This window comes from Schistocerca americana, chromosome 4 (genome assembly GCF_021461395.2).
Source record: "Schistocerca americana isolate TAMUIC-IGC-003095 chromosome 4, iqSchAmer2.1, whole genome shotgun sequence".
Lineage (NCBI taxonomy): Eukaryota > Metazoa > Arthropoda > Insecta > Orthoptera > Acrididae > Schistocerca > Schistocerca americana.
The window spans coordinates 429,808,121-429,829,622 of record NC_060122.1 but is presented as its reverse complement, the minus strand read 5'-3'; the positions used below and the strand labels follow the sequence as shown (position 1 = coordinate 429,829,622).

The window sequence follows — 21,502 nt, the reverse complement described above, 5'->3', positions numbered from 1 at the left end:
TGGTGTCGGTGGTGCCCACGCTCATACCCAGTAATCTATCTTGTCCATGGTGATTCTGCAGTTGTCAAAGACTAAAGCATTCACTTCCACAGCCATTTCTGATGTGATGACACAATGAGCCTGTCCAGGACAAGCATCACCTTCCAGTGACTTGCGACCCTCAAGGAACTGTTTGTGCCATTCCACAACACTTGAATGACTCAGATTGCACCCCCCATACACAGCATTCACCTGTCAATACATTTCACGGCTTCCAACTCCCTCCGCCGCCAAAAATCAAATCACTCCTCGTTCCTTTTTACTCACCTGCATGTTCGGTAGTGGACGATAACTTGTGAGACCACCTTCTCTTCGACGTGAAAGCACACTGGCACTATGCAACATCAAACGGTGCACACACGTCAGTCTCTCTACCAATAGATGGTGCCACTATACCCATAGTTACATGGTACCATCTTACATGTCAGGCAAAGGTAAACCGCACTGACCATGTTTCATTTAAATGAATCTCAATTTTCTTGGTGATAACATGTTTTAAACAGTGCCATGAATTCCACAAAAGAGGCTGCATTTTATGCGTGGAATGTGGTGATAAATAGATGACGTGAACATGGCTTTTTCTTGTTTCATCTATCACACAAATGTGAAATGGTGCCAGTCCAGTATTAGAGTAACAGGATCATCAACAGAAAGCTTCACAAAATGTACAAAATTGTCAGACCACTTAGTAAAACTGAGATGTCAAATTGAAGTTATCCTCACATGAGATAGTGTGTCATAATATGCAGTACAGTCAGGATACCCCTGATGTTGCATATTTGGAATAAGTCTACTTGCTCTACTAATCTAGCCTCACAGTTATGCTCGTCGGTTTGGAGGACAAATCATTACAGCAAATGAAACAGTAGCTTGTGAAGAATATTGTCACATGAATATTGCTGCAACAGCTACGCAACTTCAGATATTACAGCCCTACAAGCCCGTACACACAAAAAACCTGAAATTCAACACTTATAAAATAAAGGATTCTTGACAATGTCCGTAATGATATTGTCACTGGTCTATGCCTCCGGCCCTGTGAGAACTACGTTCTGATACTTCGCAACAGACATGAACAACTTAAGTCACAATTTAGCTGTATCCTTCATAGTAGGCACCTTTCCTCTATATTAAAAAACGTTTACCACAATACTAGTACTGTTGGATAAATTAAAAACAATGTCAATTCAGAAAATAGTCATTTTATCAAATTAAATACTAATTACAGTAAGGCAAAGTACCCTGCATTCCCTCATATGGCACTTGTAGTTTCATACCCGAAGATCACCGAAATTACTGAGTTGTATTTTCCTTGAATATTGTGGAAAAACAAACTATAATTTCCACTGGGGCTCATATCCTACATTTGTCCTGTCAGTTGAGAGGTCACACAATTTTGTACTTTCTCCATCTCTTTCAGGTTGTTATACGTATCCACCTACATTATAATAAATACTGTCTGACAGAATTTAAACATCTTATTCAAACCCATTATGCTGAATAGCTGTACACATTTTTCTCAGTATATTTGTAATTTTATTTCAAGACCTAAATTTATGAGCTCACTGTTAAATATTTATTCTCAGTTACACAATTTCATTTTAATGATTTTTTCTGCTGCATCTGATTTTCCATTCTGTGCGCTACTTCTGTTAATAATGGAACCCATACAGACAAATCTTTTTCTTCAGTGACTTAATTTGGATCCAACTGTTTTAGAAATTGGGAGTGATAGTGCATTTCTGTGTTCCTAAAGAAAGAGCAAGTGGGCTGTTGAACTTTGTGCTTACATTCGAGTGGATGATATGAAAAGAAATAAAACTTCACGAAAGACAAAATTTTGCTAGAAGTCTCAGAGTCAAAATCAATTACCTAAAAAAATAATAATATTCTTAGACTGCTATAAAATGAATGCCCTTAAAATAACTTGAATGAATTTTGTTTAAAATTTTGTGATATTGTTTGTAAAAGCTATCTCCACAATGTTGCTGGCACCTACAACAAGGGGTGGGGAAAGGCAGATTGGCAGAACTGGACTCTGATTCAACAATGACAACCATGCACTCTGACCATGAGCTACTTGCACAGCAGTGCCAACATCTCTTTCAGAATGCATCTAGCGCAGCTAGTCAAATCACTACATATTCACTATTGCTGTTAACAGCCTACACTTCAGTGTAAAATTTTTAATTGATATTGATTTCCATTGTTGTCTACAATATATCTTGCTGATGTGATAATATGTTGCCAACACGTGCATTAATGAAGCGAAAGTGTTGCTGTAATTTGTGATGTGGCTGTACATATTGAGAATGTCTGATAGAGAATTACCTATTTTCCATGCAAACAGTTTTGTTTTGTCAACTGTATGTATTGTATGTTACTCATCTTATTCTATAGTTTACTCCCATTTTTCTCAGAATTTCAAACAGTTTGCACCATTTTGTCTAATGCTTTTTCTAGGTTGCCAGACCCTACTAACGTGTCTTGATTTTTAAGTCTTGCTTCTATTATTACTTCACAGGAGTATTCCTTTTGTTCTTTCTGGCTTGCCTGTTGTGTAGCAGATGATTTTGTAGGCAGCGGCAAAGATTTGGTGGCTTGTTGCGCAGCTGTAGGAGAAGGAAACGAGGGTACTGTCGTGGTACTGGGTGATTTGACAGCTGCAGTGCCGAATTAGAAGTTGCAGGTCTGTGTGGCCATGTCCTTTGTGGGGTTAGGCATATCAAGACAGCCACTATTAGTGCCAGATGATAAAATGCAGAGCTTTCAACCAGCGAACAACTTGCGAGCAACAAGGTAAGGTACTTTTTCCTTCACTGGGATCTCCCGGATGGCCCACTCATTGAGATACATGGGACATGAAAACAGGGAATGAGGTGGCATGGTCACCACTACAATTGATACAGCAGAGAGGAGGAGGCAGGCAGTCCCTCTTGAGCATCCCTACCACAAGTAACACATTTGGCTGTGACTTGACAGGACACAAGTGTAGTTGTGACATCAATACTGCCAGCAATGCATCAGATTTGGAAAGTATGGCCGGATTGTAATGACTTCATAGCTTGCCTTGATCTTCAATGGAAGCACTAAATGATCAAATGTGAGAAAAGAAAAAAAGTGAGTTGGCACTCATGTTGCATCAACATTTTTCATTACCAGATGGAATGCAATGACACCCTGATCAGAGGGATAAGTCTGGATTTCTCCCTCAGTCAGACCATCAAGCAGCTGAGTGTAAACACCACCAAAAGAAGAATTCAGCATTCAGTGGGCCTCGACTCAAAACAGGATAGCTGTGGAGGAGTGAAGCTGTAAGCAGTTGTTGGGCTTGAAAATCACAATTTGTCTGTAGAAGCAAAGTCTCATTATGTAAGCGAGAGCAATTTCACACAGCCTACAGTTGTATCAACACCTTTCTGAATAATAAATGAATCAAGTGTAGCAAAGGACTGAGCTTCTCCGGTACATGATATCATGAGGAACCAAGGTGCAGCTGACAGAGTCTTTGAATCTTTAGCCTCATTCTGTTTATGTTCAGTAGATTCAGACAGAGATGGTGATTAGCTCATTGAAAAAAAAAAAAAAAAAAATCCACCATGATTGCCAGCATCTCCTATGGCACACTTGTTCCAACTGGGGGGGGGGGGGACGACTCAGAGGGGGCTCACCCACCTTAGATGATTGTTCACACCTCCCAAACTCCTGACAGAGGGACCAATTGGCAAATGGGAAGGCTATCACCTGTCCCTGGGCCTGGCCTTTACCAAGTGGTACGTGCGAACCCTACCTGTCAACCCAGGGCTGGTAATTATGCGTCACCCAGGCAGCTGTTACACTTCAAATGTGTAGGCTGGCCTTCAGGAGCACATAGGGAGGAAGAAGAAACAAAGAGAAACCTCAAACGTTGAAGCAGAGTTAGGAGAGGCAATGGAGATGAAGAAAGAAAGAAAAACAGATGGGAGACTGTTCCAATGCTGTGCTATTGAAACTGCAACACACATTCTCAAAAATATGCAAGACATGTTCTTCAAGAGAGGGGAAAAGAACAGCAGGATAGACATGCTGCGTGGAAAACAGAGAAGTGCTGCAAAGGCTGAAGCCCCGTGGTAACCAAGCACAAACTTACCAAAGAGCAGTGAACCCCCTGAGGGGCCGTTTCATCATGGCTTCTCAGCATTTCCTATTTATTTCATTTCTAATAACTTATACTGCTGTATTCCTGTTTCTTCTTGAACATTTTTGTACTTACTTCTTTCATAAATCAACTGAATTATTTATTTTGGTACTAAAGATTTCTCTGCAGTAGCCTTCCTTGTATCTCTATTTGTCTGTCCAACATTTGTGATTGCCCTTTTTAGAGATGTCCATTCTCTTCGACTGAACTGCGTACTGTAGCAATCCTTACGGCAGTATCTACAGCCTTAGAGAACTTCAAACACACCTCACCATTCCCCAATGCTTCAGTATCCCACTTCTTTCCAAAACGATTCTCCTACTCTTCATCACTACTAAGTTATGGTCTGAATCTATATCTGCTCCTGGGTACCCTTGCAATCCAATACCTAATTTCAGGATCTCTGTCTGCCAATAATGTAATCAAAATGGAACCTTCCAGTGTCCCAGGCCTTTTCCAATTTTACCACCTCCTTTTGTGAGTTCCGAGTAGTGTATTCACTACTGCTAGCTCAAAATTGTTGCAGGACTCAATTAGTCGTCGTCCTTACTCGTTCCTGCAACCTGAATGATATTCTCCCGTAGTGCTGCCGTCTATTCCTTCCCTCATTACAGCATTCTGACCACCCAGGACTACTAGATTTTCATCTCCCTTTTAACACTGAATTACCCTTTCAATTGCCCCTCTATCTCTTCATGTTCTGCTTGTAAAATCAGCAGGTATATCTAATTCTACTGTTGTTGTCACTAGTTTCATTTGATTTTGATGGGAAAAACCTATCACTGAAATGTTCACTGTAACTCATGTTCTGCCCTACCTTTCTATTCATAATAATTTCTGCACCCATTAAGACAATTTTCTGCAGATGTTGATATTAGTATACATATTCATCTGACCAAAAATCCTGATTTCTTCATTTCGTTTTACTACCACAACTATATCTAGACAGAAACTTTCCATTTCTCTCTTCAGATTTTCTAGCTTCCCAACCACATTCAGACTTCTGACATTTCATGCTCCAACTCTTGGTATGTTACCCTTCCATTAGTTATTCCATCTTTTTCTCATGACACCTCTCCCTTAGCAGTCCCATCTGGAAGATCTTAATGGGGAACTAAACCAGAATTTTTGATAATGGAGATCACGATGACACTTTTTCAATAACAGGCTACATGTCCTGTGGGTACACATTATGTGTTGTTAATGAAGTGGTTTCCACTGTCTTCTGCATTGTGATCCCATTGAACATTGCTGATTCCTCCACCTTTTACGGGCACCCAGGTACAAGAGGGTGCACCAAAACAGTCTGCTCTCCTGTCCTCCTCGACAAGACTGTCCACAGAATGGGTGAGACTCCTTAATACCAGAAGTCATTGGTTTCCATTTTTATTGATTTTTATTCAAAATTTAAGCAGTGGCCGCATTCAACCCTGAGATCTAGGATGTTATGGTTCTAGTAAAAGAAATTATACATAGACCACAGCAAATAGTGCTTGTAATGAGTAGTGATAATTAATATGTTCATTTTTATTACATTTAAGCCATCATGCTATTTAGTATTTTGTAAATGCCCAGCACACACACACACACACACACACACACACACACACACTTACTTCATTCATCTTGATATGTGTGACTGAGTAAGGAAAGAGCCTACTTACTTTATTTTTGTCAATATAGTAGTAATACATGTACATAATACCTAAACAGAGCACCAGTAGCTTATTTTTCATAGAAGTGGTGTTTTTATGCATAATAGAAAAATGTTATCGAACACAGTGTATTAAAGATTGTTACAACAACAACACGGACAGAAAAAATACCATTTTATTATTCACAGAACAAAAATTGTGGCAATGTCTGACTTCTATAAGTTGCATGATGTCATGTCCTCTGCACCTGAATGTGGAATTTGCATGCTGGCATTGACTGGACTTCAGCTGTCACCATACTATTGATACCAAGATTAGACAAAGCACCACGTATCAGTCCACAAGTGAATGCTACATACTGTAAAGAAAACATTCATTTATGAAATAAACCAACATTTTTTCCCTAAAAGCATCATACTATAATGGAACAATTTAAATCACAGAAATGAAGTAATTGTGGATTTTTAATCAAAGTGTAAAAAAATGCTAACTACTATTACTTGCAATATCAAAGATTTTCAGATAGCAAACAATGACTGTGTAATAGTCCATATAATATTAACCGTAATTATCATTAAGGAAACTATGGGCTTACAAAATAAAAGGGCATTGGCATACAAAATTTCATTGTTTGCTTTAACTCTATTTAGTGAGATTACATAACAATGTAGATATTTTATAGCTGGACACACTTGTAATTTGTGTACATACCCTAGGAGCTAGTTCAAGATACTGGCGACCTGTTGACAGTCTAGTTAGAAATCGGAATGCATTATCTTGGAGTACATATACACCTTGATGATTGGTCCTTAGATTATCAATCTGTTTCTTATTGATGGATGACCAAAAATCAGTACATATAAATTTCATGGTATCAAGTTCATCTTTGAACCGTGGCCACTCTTTTGTTAACCTGTTTTAAAGTAAACAGGAATATTAGTTTAGAATCAGAAATCGCCTTCTCAAAATTATAACTATACAAGGTTAAAAAATAATCCAAATCCAACTACTACAAGTGGAAAATAGAACTTCTCAGTAGCCTGTAGTAAAGTAACTCCCCCCCCACACACACACAGCACAATACAGACTTGGGCAGGGGGTGGAGGGTGGGGAGATGAGTGCAGGCAGGAACACTGGAGAATAAAAATTATTGGTACAGCTCCAATATGACACACACATTCCTTTAGATGATACAATCCCATATTTTTATTTGAGAAGTATACCGTAAACCCACTTCTGCACATTGTACTTCTTTGAAGTTCTAGTACTTTTCTCACATACCTCCCTTGAGGCAAAAGTTAGGAGTACAGAGGCTTCTTTACTTTATCCTTTGAATGAGATTCAACAACAGTCCCCAATGTTACCTGTAATTTTTTTCTGATTTTCTAAAGGAAGCAGATCAGTTATCAACCAGATATTGTCAAGAAGTGAAACACAAGCTCAGATTGGGAAGGAAATCAGTCATGTCCCCAAAGAAAATGCTCTGTATACACCTTAAGCAATTTAGGGAAACCACAAAAAAATCTGAATACAGGTGGCCAGATCTGAATTACTATTCTTGGATTTTTTCGAAGTTTTGTTTGTTGTTAGCATTTTACTGTTAACTTTCATACTGCCTTGAACTCTACACTGCAGAGCAGCCAGTGTGAGGACTGTGAAGTGACCATCACTTCTTCCACCCTTCACATTACTTTCTTCTATAACTCATCATGATTAGCTTTTCCTTCAGCCCATGAATATAAGCAGAATTTGTTATCACATCATTACTACTTTGCCTCCAAAACAGTGTCATATAGAAATAATGCTTACATTTATAGCTAACATGGCATTGTGGGGTTACACCGCAGTTTGTTCACTTGGCACTGCTTTTTTATATCCATCTGTGGAACTACAACTGCTGTTTCTCATAGAGTATTGTTTGTCTGCAATGGGTGTGGACAGACATCAAAGTAAACAGTACTACTTGCTCAAAGAATTGCAATTTCTGCTAACTGACAGCTCAAATGAAAATGCAACAGTTGAGGAAGCATGCAGAATATGTGGAAGGGAATACGCCCTTACTAGCTACCCCAACTGCCAGTTTCAATGATCCCAAATATAGCTGTCCATGCTAACTATTTATTGTTAAGTTCTGTTTACCTTTTCTCTTTTCCTAAAAGATCTTAACTCCAAGTTTCAAAAGCCAAAAGTCTTTAATTTCTGTGTGACAGTCCATCTGCTGCATTTGATTAAGGAGTTAACTATTCTGTGTTTACACTTCATTGTGCACTATCCTTTTCTACAGAAAGAATAATATTGAAAAAGTATTGTGTTTTATATGATCCAGCAATTTGAAAATTTGTCACTTTCAAAATCACAAAGAACCATTTCCAATCAACAAACAGCCACTGAAATAAAAATTAATGATGATCTGACAAAGTTATTCACTACATTCTGGTGAATTTCTATTAAGCTGCTCAGCACTTCACTCTAAATTTGCACAAGTTTTCTATCAGCGAGTACCTATTTCAGAAAACTATTTAAAAACAATAAATACCTGATATAGCCTTAAACAGAATATTTACCATGAGATGCACATTTTTTGATGGGAAGGAAACCAAATGGTCTCTTATGTAAACTGTGGCCTCTCAGGCAAGAAAATACATCCCCAGTGTGCACCAGTTTAGAATACTCAGTCCTTAAGCAATTTAAACAAAGAAATACTCACCCTTCAAACAAAGAATATTTAAAGGCAATCAATGTAAAAGTAATCATCTTGTGGCTTGGTATTTCATGGCCATTTACAGACCACCTGAAGCTTTTTTTTTAAGCACACAAAAGAATTTCTGTGTCTACTACATCACAAAGCAGACCGTGGGTATGTTAAACTGACTAAAATTGCAGTGTGGCTGCATTGTGGGGTTTTAAGGTACTAAACTACTATGGTCGTTCAATTTTAAAACAGAAAGGAAAGTAGGAACTGGTGAGGGGTTGGGGTGGGGTGGGGGCTAATAAGAAAACTGGCATACGATTGCAATATAGGGTTTTAAGGGACCAAACTACTATGGGTAGTCAAATTTAAAACAGAAAGAAAAGGAGCGGGGGGTAAAGAGAAAATTGGTATAAGACAACCATCAGCCACAAGAAGGGTTAAGAATATATTAATAGTAAGGAGGACGGGCGGGGGGGGGGGGACTGAAAAATGAGAGATTACAGGGGTAGCTGTCAGCTGAGAAGAATTTGTAGCCCATCATGGCTTGTCATGCAGCAGAACGCACACTCCCAACTGACCAGGCTACCGCACATACTTACCAGGTCAACAGAGTCAACAAGTCAGGTATCTCATAGTGGTACTAAAACATTTTTTACAAAGAAATTAAGACTCGGAGTAATATTAAAATTGAGTTGGGATGTCAAGAGCCAAACCAGCCATCCAATTGGGGGGAGTGGCAGCCACACGTCCCCTGGTGCTAAAAATGAAGCAGAAGGTGAACCTTCTCCTTCATTTGACAGCCAGTAAGACAATAATATGAAGGTTTTGAAAAACATATACAGTCTACTCTGACAGATAATATTTAAAATCTGATTTGCTGTCTGGACATTATCAGCCACATTTCAAGAGTGTCTCAGCCACTGCAAAGCTCACCGTGTGATAGCAAAGATGGGGCAATGCCACAAAATATGACAGTCTGTCAGGGGAGCACCACAAATATTACCTAGTGGGGCAATTTGTCGTATGATATATCCAGAGATCAGATTGGTGTGACCAATATGGAGGCAGCAGAAGATTGTGAATTCATAGTGAGATAGACAAAAGGGTGATGCAAATTACTTGTAAATTCTTTTATAGTCCGAACTTAGGTTATGGCAGTGATGCTCCATTCTCTGTTCCACACCGCTATGAGTCTGATGTATGTATGTCAGATCCCAGTACGCTTATTTTCAGAGCATCCTTCCCGATGGCCTCCTTGGTGAGCTGAGCCACGAGTTATTTCCTCGTGATCCTAACATGACATGGAGAACCAGAAGACTACCACCATCTTCCCATTATTGTGAACGTCTCTGAGGAGATCTTGTATATGCTAGGAACAACAGTGAGTTACAGTCTATAAGCTGCTCTATGGTGTCACTGCAGATTAGGAAAGTCCACATGATTGGATGCAGATGTAGTAAAGGCCACATTTTCCATCAGTTCTAACATCCACTACATAACTGGGGTGTTATTCAAATTTCTGACCAAGACCACTTTCCCGAAAGTCTTACTTGTTTTTCATGAAATGGGGCACTGAAATGGAAATTCTGGATGGCTACAAACGTGTGGTCTAGCTAAGGAGTAATTGGTAGTGTCCGATTCATAAAGGGGGGAATCCTTTCCTCTACCAGTGGAGGCCGACCACATACCTCATCCAGAACATAGTTGTCATGAGACCGATATCCCACAATGGTATATCAGGACTAGGGTCACAATGCTAATGGCACTGTTGATCCATAGGCCAGACTTTCATAATATGAACATGATAAATAGTCAGCGCCACAGGAGATGTTTCTGAGACAACTTAGGATATTAAGTTTTAACTGTTATGTCCATTTAAGCTGTCATGTATGGGGTAACTCAGTTCAATAGTCATCAAATATGAGTCCTAAGGAGTAAAGTGTCTTGACCGTACTGAACAGCTCATTATGTAGGTATACACTAGTGTGCCCAGCCTACCAAGTTTCCTGCACTCGCTTTTGCCATGCTTCTGATAGGCAGCCCACAGTGTGTTTATATGACTGTCATGTTCCAGGACTTGTCTTTACTGTAATGTAGACTTCTTAAGTCATGCTATTGGCACAACTCTGTGCAGATTTGTTATGAAGATTGTTAGATGTTTAACCTGATGATATTATTTTGAACAAAATCAGTTGTGACACAACAAACACTTACCAATACAGCTGTGGCAGTTTCTTATTAATATTAGCATATTAATCTACACTCTTTAATGGGCAAACTGTGTGGATACTGCTTTAACACGTTAACTGAAAGAGTTCCCTGCTTTTAAAGGAAATATTTTGATCTGTATTTACCAAGTTATAGTTCCTATCACTGCATGGTTATTGATTGTGTAATTATTTGGCAGCACAGCTGCTATTTTTTCCAGAAAAAATAACTCCCACTCTGACTCCATGGCAAAACCAAATAAGACCTTGATTTAATGGTAGTATACAATATTTTGTCAGAGAGCAAACTCAGCAGTTCAACAGCCATGACTTTCAAGTCTGCTTCATGATCCAGGTAATTTGGGTTTCTTGTATCATCTGTACAATCATCTCACTACTAACTCCCTATATCTGTCACCCACCCATTCCCTGACATCCATTATATTTTTTTCTCTCTCTTTTGTCCTATACCATTAGTCTACTTCCCTACTACTTGCTTCTTTATTCCTTTCCCCTCTAACTGCCTACCTCAGTTACATCATGATTGTAGTTACAGTTGCCACTGTTATTAAGCAGCAAGAAGCAAGTTGGTAAGAAATACATAGTTTCCTAGCTTTTCAAAGCTGACATTTCATTTTCTTGTTTCTCTTTGTTTCTTTGTACCCACAATGAATTTTTCTTTGGCATAACATTTTTTAAATTAAACGTGAACATTAAAAATGCCTTAATCAATAACTAGACCCAACATTATACGACCATGAGTAATTTTTCAAATTTGAAGGCATGGTTCTATTTCCAGTTTTTTGATGACATAAGTCAAGAACAACTCAGTTGAAAACATAACAGCTAAGATAAAGTAGTAAAAAAATTATTGTTTCACATCACAGAGAGAGTGCTAGTACTGAAGCTAACCCAGCTCTTTGGAGAGGAACTGAAATATATTGAGAGCACAATTTAAAATTTAGCAAATACTGCACAATGTCCCAAGAGAGCGATTTGTTTTACTATAATGACAATCATTACTTAAAAAATCAACAACAGAATAAAAATGGGGTAATGTAAACACTAGAGCTTCACCAGCTCCCAAAATCAGACTATGCACAGTACACACAAAGCAACTGATTCTCTAGTGCCAGTTCTCAAATAGCATGGAAGTCCAGAAGGAAAAACAATTTCCCTCTGACTACAGGGTATTCAGGATAGATATTACTGTCATACAATACGTTTGTTTAATTAAGTAACTCTCAGTTCTACATACCACACAACACACCTGCTGCTTGACTTAAAAAGCAGCTGCACACAACAGATTTATCATCATCCCTTTGAAAACAAAGACGGACTAAAATTGTCACATAAACTGTGCAAACAAATACAGTCAGAAAAAATGCCTAAAATTTTCTGGAGAAGTAATAAAATCAAGCCACAAACATTCTGCTTTTATGTGACGTTACTGTGAGGAACATGTCCCTTATACAGTGCCATACATGAAAATCAGAAAGTGGCCAGCTATACGAGAAATTTATGTGTTCCATTTGCAATAATTCAAGGCATGTTGAAGAAGGGGGATTGCATCCAGAAAGAATCACACATTGCGACACGATAAAGATAATCAGTGTTGGCATTTTAATCACAAAAATACTTGCTTGGGTCACACAAATATTATGTTCTGATCAGCTAAGGAGAGAACCATGCTTTTATTGCACATAGAAAGAGGGTAATAGGAAATTATGTAGTATGCCTCCATAAAAAAAACTATGCTATTAAGGAAAGCTAATTACTGATCATGCTAATTAATAAAGAAAGTAATGTAGAGGTTTAATGTGCTGAAGACAGTTGAATGATTAAAGACAAAGCACAAGCTAGGATTTGAAAACAAATAGGTCACACCCTTTCATAGTAATCCTCTAAGCATTAGCAAAATCACAGAAAATCAAAATTTGAATGGCCAGACAGGGATCTGAGTTGCTGTAGGCCTAACTCTCAAATATAAGTCCATGCTAATTAACTGTACCGGTAGTGATGGGAGGAGAGAATTCTTCTTGTCAACTGAGTTAATGGCAATATATTGTACTGCTCTGAAACAGACTATACTACAGAAACAGCAACGCTGTGGCAATTGCCAATAGTAAGAAAAATGAATTTAGACACTAAGAGGACTAAAAATTTGTATAATTTCCAGAAAATAAATTTACATTTTCTACAGGCAGTGCTCAGAAAAATTAAGAATAAATTGGATGGGAGGTTAAGTTTAAATGAATGCTGACGAAGGAAAATGTGGGAAGGAATAATGACAATATTATGGAAAAGAGAGGTTGCACCTCACCATCCATGTGTGAGAGCATTGCATTTGTGTGAATATATTGATTGATTTTAACAAGAGAGTTAAAACAGCTTAGGTCTAACCCGCCACTGCCCGCACCAAAACTAGGTTTATTGTGCGCTATCGCTCCCTGTATCTCTAGGAAAGCCAACCAGTGCCCTTAAATAGTGCAAGAAGTCTCTCTGGGTCATTCCATGCCAAGTGGTCTAAACCTTCCCACCATCATGTCTCCAATTTTCTTCAAATTTTATCTGTAGCACTAGTCAAGTGCTAAATTAAGTTTCTCAAGATTTCAAGCCTCTAGCTGCAATACTTGCTGATCTACACCCCCTTGTCTGAAGGGTAGTAAGTTCGCATGCGCGCGACATCAGACAAAATGCCATTTTTGGGGTCTCATAAAATTGAAACCAATTCATAAGAATGGTTAGTAAGATGAGACCCTGTACAGTTTTTTGTGCTGATTCAAACGAAATTAATTATAAGATTACTGATGCAAAATCCGGTCAAACAAGTCGACTCAAAGTGTACCCCTAATTCTGTCGTGACTTAATGCGACAAATTTTGACCAATATTCAGACTGCAATAATTTCCTTGCAGATAAAGATATGGACTTGAACTTTTTACCAAGTCTTATCTTTGTGCTGGACATAATACAGCTGGATTTCCAACTACCCAGGCTTTATAGTCGCCTTGCAAAATCTCTTCAAATTTGGCAGTGTCAGCGCAAATGGCTTTATTTACCAAAGTTCAAAGCCCATTACTACAAAATAGTCAGCCTGGATTTAATTGTGAATAGTATCATCTGAAAGAGAAACTCTTGCTCTACGAGATGGATATATTTTTCTTTTGCAACGCTTCCATTAAGTGCTTATTTACTCAGGTCAAAGTATCTTATATTTTGTGTGCGCAGTGCCCTGCGTTGGTCCATGATGGCTGAGCCATTACTGGTTATCACAATAAAACCAGCATCCCCATCGCCATAGGGGCCACGCCCGATAGCCATGCAGTAACAGCCACGGGTGGGTATCTTTACTGCAGGTTCCCAAGCCTGATTACAGGGTGTCTTTACCACAGGATCCCAAGCCTGATTGTGGGTTTCTTTATGCAGGTTCCCAAGCCTGTCTTCCTCAGTTACTTCATCATTCTGGAAGCATCGTTGATTTGCAAGAGAATGCTTTCAGGAAAACTGTATTGCCGACCAGATGATGTCACTGATGGAGCTGGAATAACACCAATGATAAGTTGTTCTGTAATCCAGCAAGTATCACGTCTTAAGGGCCAATAAAATGAACTTGCAGGACCATGAGGATGCATAAAGCTTATGAAAGCATCTTTCTGTTCGACTGAGATTTCAACGATGTTTCCAATCCACCATTTCTTTTCATAAATGCAAGCAACATACTGCCCAGGCTGAAGATCCATGACTTGAACTACTACTTCAGCAGCACTAATTTTGGCCAAAAAAGATGTCGCATCATTAGAAACTCTACTGACCTTAATTGTCGTCATATCAATGGGCAAAAAATGGTGGTTTTCTCTTGTGCCAGCTAGAGTGTGCCCTTGCAGGAATCTTTCTTCTTGAGAAGCTTTTTCTTCTTCAACTTCCTCTTTGCTGATGAAAAAGAATTTGATTCCATTGATATTATCATTGCAGAAGTTGAAAAGATCTTTGGGTGTTAGAATCTGGTTTTCATATGGACGTTGCAAACTTGCTCTTGCTGCCAACCGTTTTGTTGTGCCTCCAATGCCATCACAAGGCGACTTTCCATGGCTTGTTCCAAAGAAATTCCATTCTGCTGTTATTTCAAAATCTTCTTTGTGATAGCATAAGTTGAGAAAATTCTTGAAATTCTTATATTGTGCAGCTGAACCATCACTGAAGTAGTGGATGTGGCTTATTTTGGAAAATTGCATCTTCAGGTAATTGATTACTTTTCCAATGTAAACATGGACAGTAATCGTATCGTGTCGAAGGCAGTCACTAATAACACAAAGATTCACACATTGCACCTCTTCGTTTTCACAGTAGTAGACTACAAATGGATGAACTGTTGCTTGACTGTTTTCCCAGTGAAAGCCTTGCACTGCATCTTGAACAATAAATGAATAGTTTTCAGCAAAATCCATTAGTATTATGAATTCGCCTTCTTTCAAATCAGTTTTGAGAGCTTTCAGGTGCTGGCTTTGATGCTTGGCAATGTAGTGATGACAAGACAGGTTCCAAATTTTTGCTGCAATATCTTCAACATACTCTTCTGTTGAAAGCTGCTTTGTTTCTAAAGTATCCCTGTCGGTATGAATCCATTGTTTGTACTCAATCAGTTCTTCAGGGTCATTATCTTCAAAATATGTTGCAATAACTGCTTCTACACCTTCTGGACCAGGGCAGTTTTCACAACGATGAAGCATACAATCCTTGTTTTCCAAGCTGCAAACAGCTTTGCTAAGAATTTCCTTGTAGTCTTCATTGATTGATGCACCAGTGAGCATAAGCTTGACATTTTGGTGTATTGTACAGACACAAACTGAGTGCATTCCAGCAGAGCCAACTGTAACACACCATTTTGGTCTAAGCTCGCAAAACTTTGAGAAGCCAATTTCTGGTCCATTTTGCTTCTGATAAGACACGTACATTTCCTTCAAATTGCAAAGCAACAACCGCTTTTGCTTGTACACCTTTGTTCCTGAAATTCTCACAGGCACACAGTCTTTCTTCCCTGGACAAAGTCTGCTGAATTCGTCATCTTGAAAAAAGTCATGTACTTTCTGAACAACTTCATCTGAAAGCTTCCTTCCTTGCCGATTTGCTGGAAAAGCTAGAACACCTTGCTCATTCTTCAGTTTTCTCGCTTGCTTTACCATTCTTTCTGATACATTAAATGCTGTTGTCGTATCTTTAATTGTCCAGCTTCTTGGAACCAAGGTCAATATTTGAACTTTTGTCCTACGATTTGACACTTTACATTTTTCTTTCAACTCTTCTATAAGATTATCAAGATCTGCACAATTATTGCATGGGCGACTTTTACTTGAACTTGGCTGTTCATCGTAATTGATTCCTACAGCAGCAGCAATTTGATTCCCAATTAAACTTTGTGCATACAAGATCTTTCTTTTTGCATAGCTTTGCTTATCTCTTTTACTTAGTTGTCTTCTTTTCAATGGTGAAGCACCAATAAATGATAAACTTTTGTTGATGGCTGGTTCAGTTTCATCCGTTGTGAAATCTTGTTCAGATTGGGTTGATAGTGATGATGAATCTTCTAGCTTTTGGTTCAGTGCCGACATGCAGCGAGGGCAAAGCTTCTGACCAGGTTTTATATCAATCACTTCTTTTTTCTTTAACAGGCAAAGTTTGGCAGCTGTTTCATTATCAAGCAGTCTAAGTCCAGCTTTTACATTGTGATTCCTCTTCTTGAATGGATTGCAACATTTCTTTTGCATCGCTTGATATTCATGTAGGAAGAGGGCTTCATGGTGGAAGCAAATGATGGAATTTTCGTCAAGTTTGGCTTCTGAACGCGAAACAAGCAATTTCTGGTCACATTCTGTGAAATCACTAAACGCTTTGAATCCAGTCTTCTTAGCATAGAAGATAACATGGCACTTCGATGCAGCAGCATCTTTTCCAATTGAACAGGGGGCCAACGATTCTTCTTCTTCATTAACTTCTGACATCTCTCACTGGCCAATCACTGAATAAAACACGAATGAAATATCCAATTATATCAGTAATTCTAAGCGACTATTAAGATTCAAATTCCTAGAAATGAAGAAAAATTAGTGCATCGCGCATACAAAATATAACAACTTTGATGTGAGTTAATGAGTACTTAATGGTCGCGTTGCAAAAAAAACAAATGTCAGTCTTGTAGAGCAAGAGTTTCTCTTTTAGGTGATACTATTCACAAGCAGATTCACGCCAACTATTTTTTAGTAATTGGCTTGAAACTTTGGTAAATTTTACCGTTTGTGCTGACACTGCCTAATTTGAAGAGATACTGCAGGGCGACCATATGGCCTGGATCATTGCAAATCCGGCTGCATTATGTCTAGCACAAGCATGAAGCTTGGCCAAAAGTTCAAGTCCATATCTTCAACTGCAAGGAAATCATTGCAGTCTTAATATTGGTCAAAATTTGTCGCGTTGTGTCACGACAAATTTTGAAGTATACTTTGAGTCGAGTTATTTGACCGGGGTTTGCATGAGTAATGTTATACATAATTTCGTTGGAATCAGCAAAAAAAACTGTACAGGGTCGCATCTTACTAACCATTCTTATGAATTAGTTTCGATTTTATTAGACTCCAAATATGACATTTTTTTTATGTTGCATGCACACGGACTAAGTACACTTCAGACAAGGGGGTCTAGATCAGCAGCTATTGCAGCTAGAGGCCTGAAATCTTGGGAAACTTACTTCAACACTTGACTAAAGCTACAGTTAAAATTTGACGAAAATTGGAGACCATGATGGTGGGAACTTTTTTCAGTTTTAGACCACTTGGTGTGGAATGACCCCTCTACCAGTTTTTTGTTAGACACAATTTCTTCAGGTCTAGTTGTCCCGAAGTTTCTGTATCTTTTACTCTCAAATTCCATGCATTCAAAGATTAGGTGTGATGCAGTTTCTTCACCTTCATCACAGATCCTACATTTAGGGTCCTCTTCCATTATAGCCATTCTGTGTAGGTGTTTTTTGAAGTTCCCATGGCTGGTCATCAGTCTAGTCATGAGTTTGATCTCTTTCCTGTTCAATCCCAGGATTACAGAGCTTCTTTTAAAACATGGCTTGGGCATCATTACCTTACCATGTTTTTGTTTATGGACCTTGGTCCAATATCCTACATGCTGTTTCGTAAGCCAGTTCCGTAGTTCTAATTTGTTCATAGCCTTGGTGGTAGTCAAGACAGGTTCTGGTCCAATAAATCGAGTTGTTGGCCCCATCCTACCCAATCTATCGGCTTGTTCATTGCCACAGATCCCTGAGTGGCCAGGGACCCACACTAGGTACACCCTATTGCTTCCTCCCTAGCTCCACCAGAGCCCTGTGGCAATCTGCAACAATCTTAGATCTTGTTGCAGGAACTGCCAATGATTTTAGGGCTGCCCAAATAGATGTAGATGCTACGGTCATTGAAGCACCTACTCATATTCTCCTCCACACATGCCCTGGTGTGAATATATACATGTGTGTGTGTTTTTTTGTCTAATACAGAAGAAGGCTTTTTGTCCAAAAGTTTACTTGTTTAGAATTCTTTTTGTTGTGCCTGTCTGCAACTCAATATTTACATATAGGGTGAATAGCAATCTATCTTTTTCATAATGTTGCCTTGAATGTTGACTAAGTAGCAGTAGACAAGGAATTTAAAGTGATTGTGTGGTCACTAAATCTGCAAGTACAATCAGTTGGGATGGACAAACTCAAGATTGAAAAGGAAGGGGGGAGGGAGACGGAGAGAGAGGGAGAATGAAAAGAAATTGGAGTGGAGAAGTTGACTGAGAAAATTGAAAAGAATAGATTAAAATGGTTTGGGCATGTGAAGGGGATGGGAGAGGGAAGAATACCAAGAAGACTTGTGGACCGAGAACAAGATGGACTGATACAATAAAGGTGAGTTTAAGGAGGAGAAATCTGCTATGGAACCAAACAGTGGAAGAAGCATGGTGGAAACACCGAGTAAAGTGGCGAAGTACCATTGATACCCCAACCCGACCAGATGTTGGACTGAGGGGAAATGAAGATGAATGTATTGTGGGACAAATTATGATTCACAGTTACAAAAATTTGGACGAATACATACATAGTTAGAAATGATACATCCCCAGCGTTTACTAGTATTGTCACCAAAAGCCCCTAATAGCAATTGCAAGTGTTGCAAAATAGGTTTAAAACAAAGTGTACATTCTACAGATGTCGAATGCAGCACATTTTACTATTACTGAGGTAATTCATGAAGTGTTCAATGTTGTTTTAAGGGTCTCCTATTACAAAGTCTCTCAAGTGTGCAAGGGAAGCAAGATAACCATTACTCATCATATTAATGTAAATTAAAGTATACCTCTTCCTCCATCCTGTATATGTGTAGCACAGTATCAAGGCCATTTTAAGGTTCCAGCAACACATGACACCATTTGGAACAATACAGCTGTAAGGTTTCTAGATAGATCTTGTTATTATTGGTAGCAGCTACTTGGAAAGCCAAGCTGAGTATTGCCTCAAAAGCATACAAAATGTTCTGAGAATACAAAAATGTCTTCAACTCTACGTGATTTACCAAGTTCTAAAAGCTTGCGTGTGATGACTTACACTTTACATTTGTAATCTTGCCCTTACTTCTGCTCTTCTTCACCCAAAATATATTTCTGCTGCCTCTAATTATATGATTTGTTACATAACATCAGAAAATCTGCAGGTAAGGTCATTACTTTAATTACAGGAATCAAGTTGGATCTTATCAGTTTTCAATTTAATCCAAACACTGCCATCTGACACCACATGACAAAAACATTGAAATGCTATATTGGTCTTAAAAATACCTAAGTTTATGAGTACAGACCTACTGTCAAAGAATCAAAACTGGAAGCATTTAATTCATACAAGTACTGAACTAATGATTTGATCACCTACAGTTCAATTAAAGCCAAAATAACTGGCAGAATTTCGAACAATTTTAGAATATTATTAACTTGAGTCTGTGCAGAAAAATAACTTGTACAAAGGTGTAAAAAGCTACCATTCTCCCCTCACTTCGTAGGTACATTTATTAAGACGGTTCTGTGACATACGGGTCAACGGAAGAAATTAACATCACAATACTTTGGAGAACATATCTAGGCGTGTAGAGAACTTCAAATTTTTGCACAATCTCGAAAATTCATAAAAAAAGACGACGGGATGCACATCTATTTCATATCGTACATTTTTACATTATCATGACCGTCCGAAGTTTACGTGAACTGGAAGAACCAGCGTCATAAAAGCTAGTTGCTGCACTAGCACAAACGCCTAGGCTAGCACATAGTTTACGGATAATATATCTAATTTACACGGGTAATCCATTAGAATTTTACACATTATACCCAGTGCTTTAAGAACTATATCATAGCATAAACTACAAGGCACTGAATTTTTCGGTAAGCTATCACAAACATGATTTTTCATGACGCATCATTCGTGTGTGTTTCACATTTTGCACTGAGCTGTTACCCAGCAGTTTTCTCGACAAATGACACTTAACTCTGCGTTCACGCACCTTTCAATAATTCTATATCCTGACGAAAATCCAATGTATTCCAATGTTGACAGGTCCGATGCCTAGAAGAAATTAATTGTTACACTATGCTGTCATCAAAACACATTTTGTTATCACCAGAATTATATCACTCTTCTACCTGTTTATCTTTCTCGCAATCTTTGAAAGCATAGGCGACGAGTTCCGAGTGAAGGTATTCAAACAACGCTTCGTCTGCCATACTCTTCTTTAATATAAACAGTTAATGTGTATGTAACGATGAACTTAACCAAACATCTCTTCTCTCACTGACATTTTCAAAACAGACACTTGATAGTCTTTGGTTATAGGTTAGAAGAGTAGGAATGTCTATGGAGTGAGGCAGCGAGAATTGGCGCAGAATGAGATTTCTGGTTGGTTGGTTCGGCGGAGGGGACCAGACAGCGCGATCATCGGTCCCATCGGATAAGAGAAGGAAGTCGGCCGTGCCCGTTCAAAGGAACCATCCCGGTGTTTGCGTGAAGCGATTTACTGAAGTCACCGAAAACGTAAATCAGGATCGCCGGACGCGGTTTTAACCGTCGTCCTCCTGAATTTTTTTCGACACTGGGACAAGAAGTGACAGGAAACATTAATACTTTGTTAGGTTTTCTACTGCACTTATTCAAGTTATCGAATTTCTGTTCTAATTAATTACGTTACAATGACGCTGTAAATGGTGCCAAACTGTCACGATAAAAAACACATTTGGAACTTCTTCCTGTTACAGCAAATACGTTAAGTGATTTGCACTATCTGCTTGTTCATTATTATTTTCAATTTTTCGTCATTTACCCTTCTGGATTTTCTAGACAAGTAAAATATCTATAATATTTTTCGCCATCTCATCAGAAAAGTAAAAAAAAAAATCTATGCTTGAATTTTGGAGTAACTGAAGAAGTGACATCCACAATTTTTTTAGGTTTTCTAATTACTTACATTACAATTACACTGTATAGAAATCTGTCTTACGCAGAAATACTTATATACACACAAGATTACGAGAACCTGTGTAAAATGGAGGAAATTAATCAAACTGTCATGTACGAATATTATATCCATATGAACAGAGCACCAATATGTATACACTGACTGGCAGTTTACTCAAACACACTTGCAAATTTATCCAGCAGTCGT

General features: G+C 38.5%; 1 protein-coding gene across 1 annotated transcript; it reads right to left on the bottom strand.

Moving 5' to 3' along the window:
* Positions 1 to 5,983: 5,983 nt before the first annotated feature.
* LOC124612783 (trafficking protein particle complex subunit 6b) lies at positions 5,984 to 20,671 on the bottom strand. Its single transcript, XM_047141180.1, has 4 exons — positions 20,487 to 20,671; positions 20,348 to 20,409; positions 6,583 to 6,784; positions 5,984 to 6,229 (listed from the first exon to the last, which is right to left on the bottom strand). Exons 1-4 carry the CDS (start codon positions 20,565 to 20,567, stop codon positions 6,104 to 6,106), a joined length of 471 nt encoding a protein of 156 aa, XP_046997136.1. The 5' UTR covers positions 20,568 to 20,671; the 3' UTR covers positions 5,984 to 6,103.
* Between the last annotated feature and the right edge of the window lie 831 nt (positions 20,672 to 21,502).

Bases quoted from the DNA above. Each gene is read 5' to 3' on its own strand.
- LOC124612783 (XM_047141180.1), bottom strand. From the start codon at position 20,567: ATGGCAGACGAAGCGTTGTTTGAATACCTTCACTCGGAACTCGTCGCC. The intron at 20,410-20,486 runs GTAGAAGAGTGA...AATTTCTTCTAG, and splicing joins ATTGCGAGAAAGATAAACAG to GCATCGGACCTGTCAACATT. The intron at 6,230-6,582 runs GTATGTACACAA...TTTTCTTTACAG, and splicing joins ATCTTGAACTAGCTCCTAGG to TATGTAGCATTCACTTGTGG.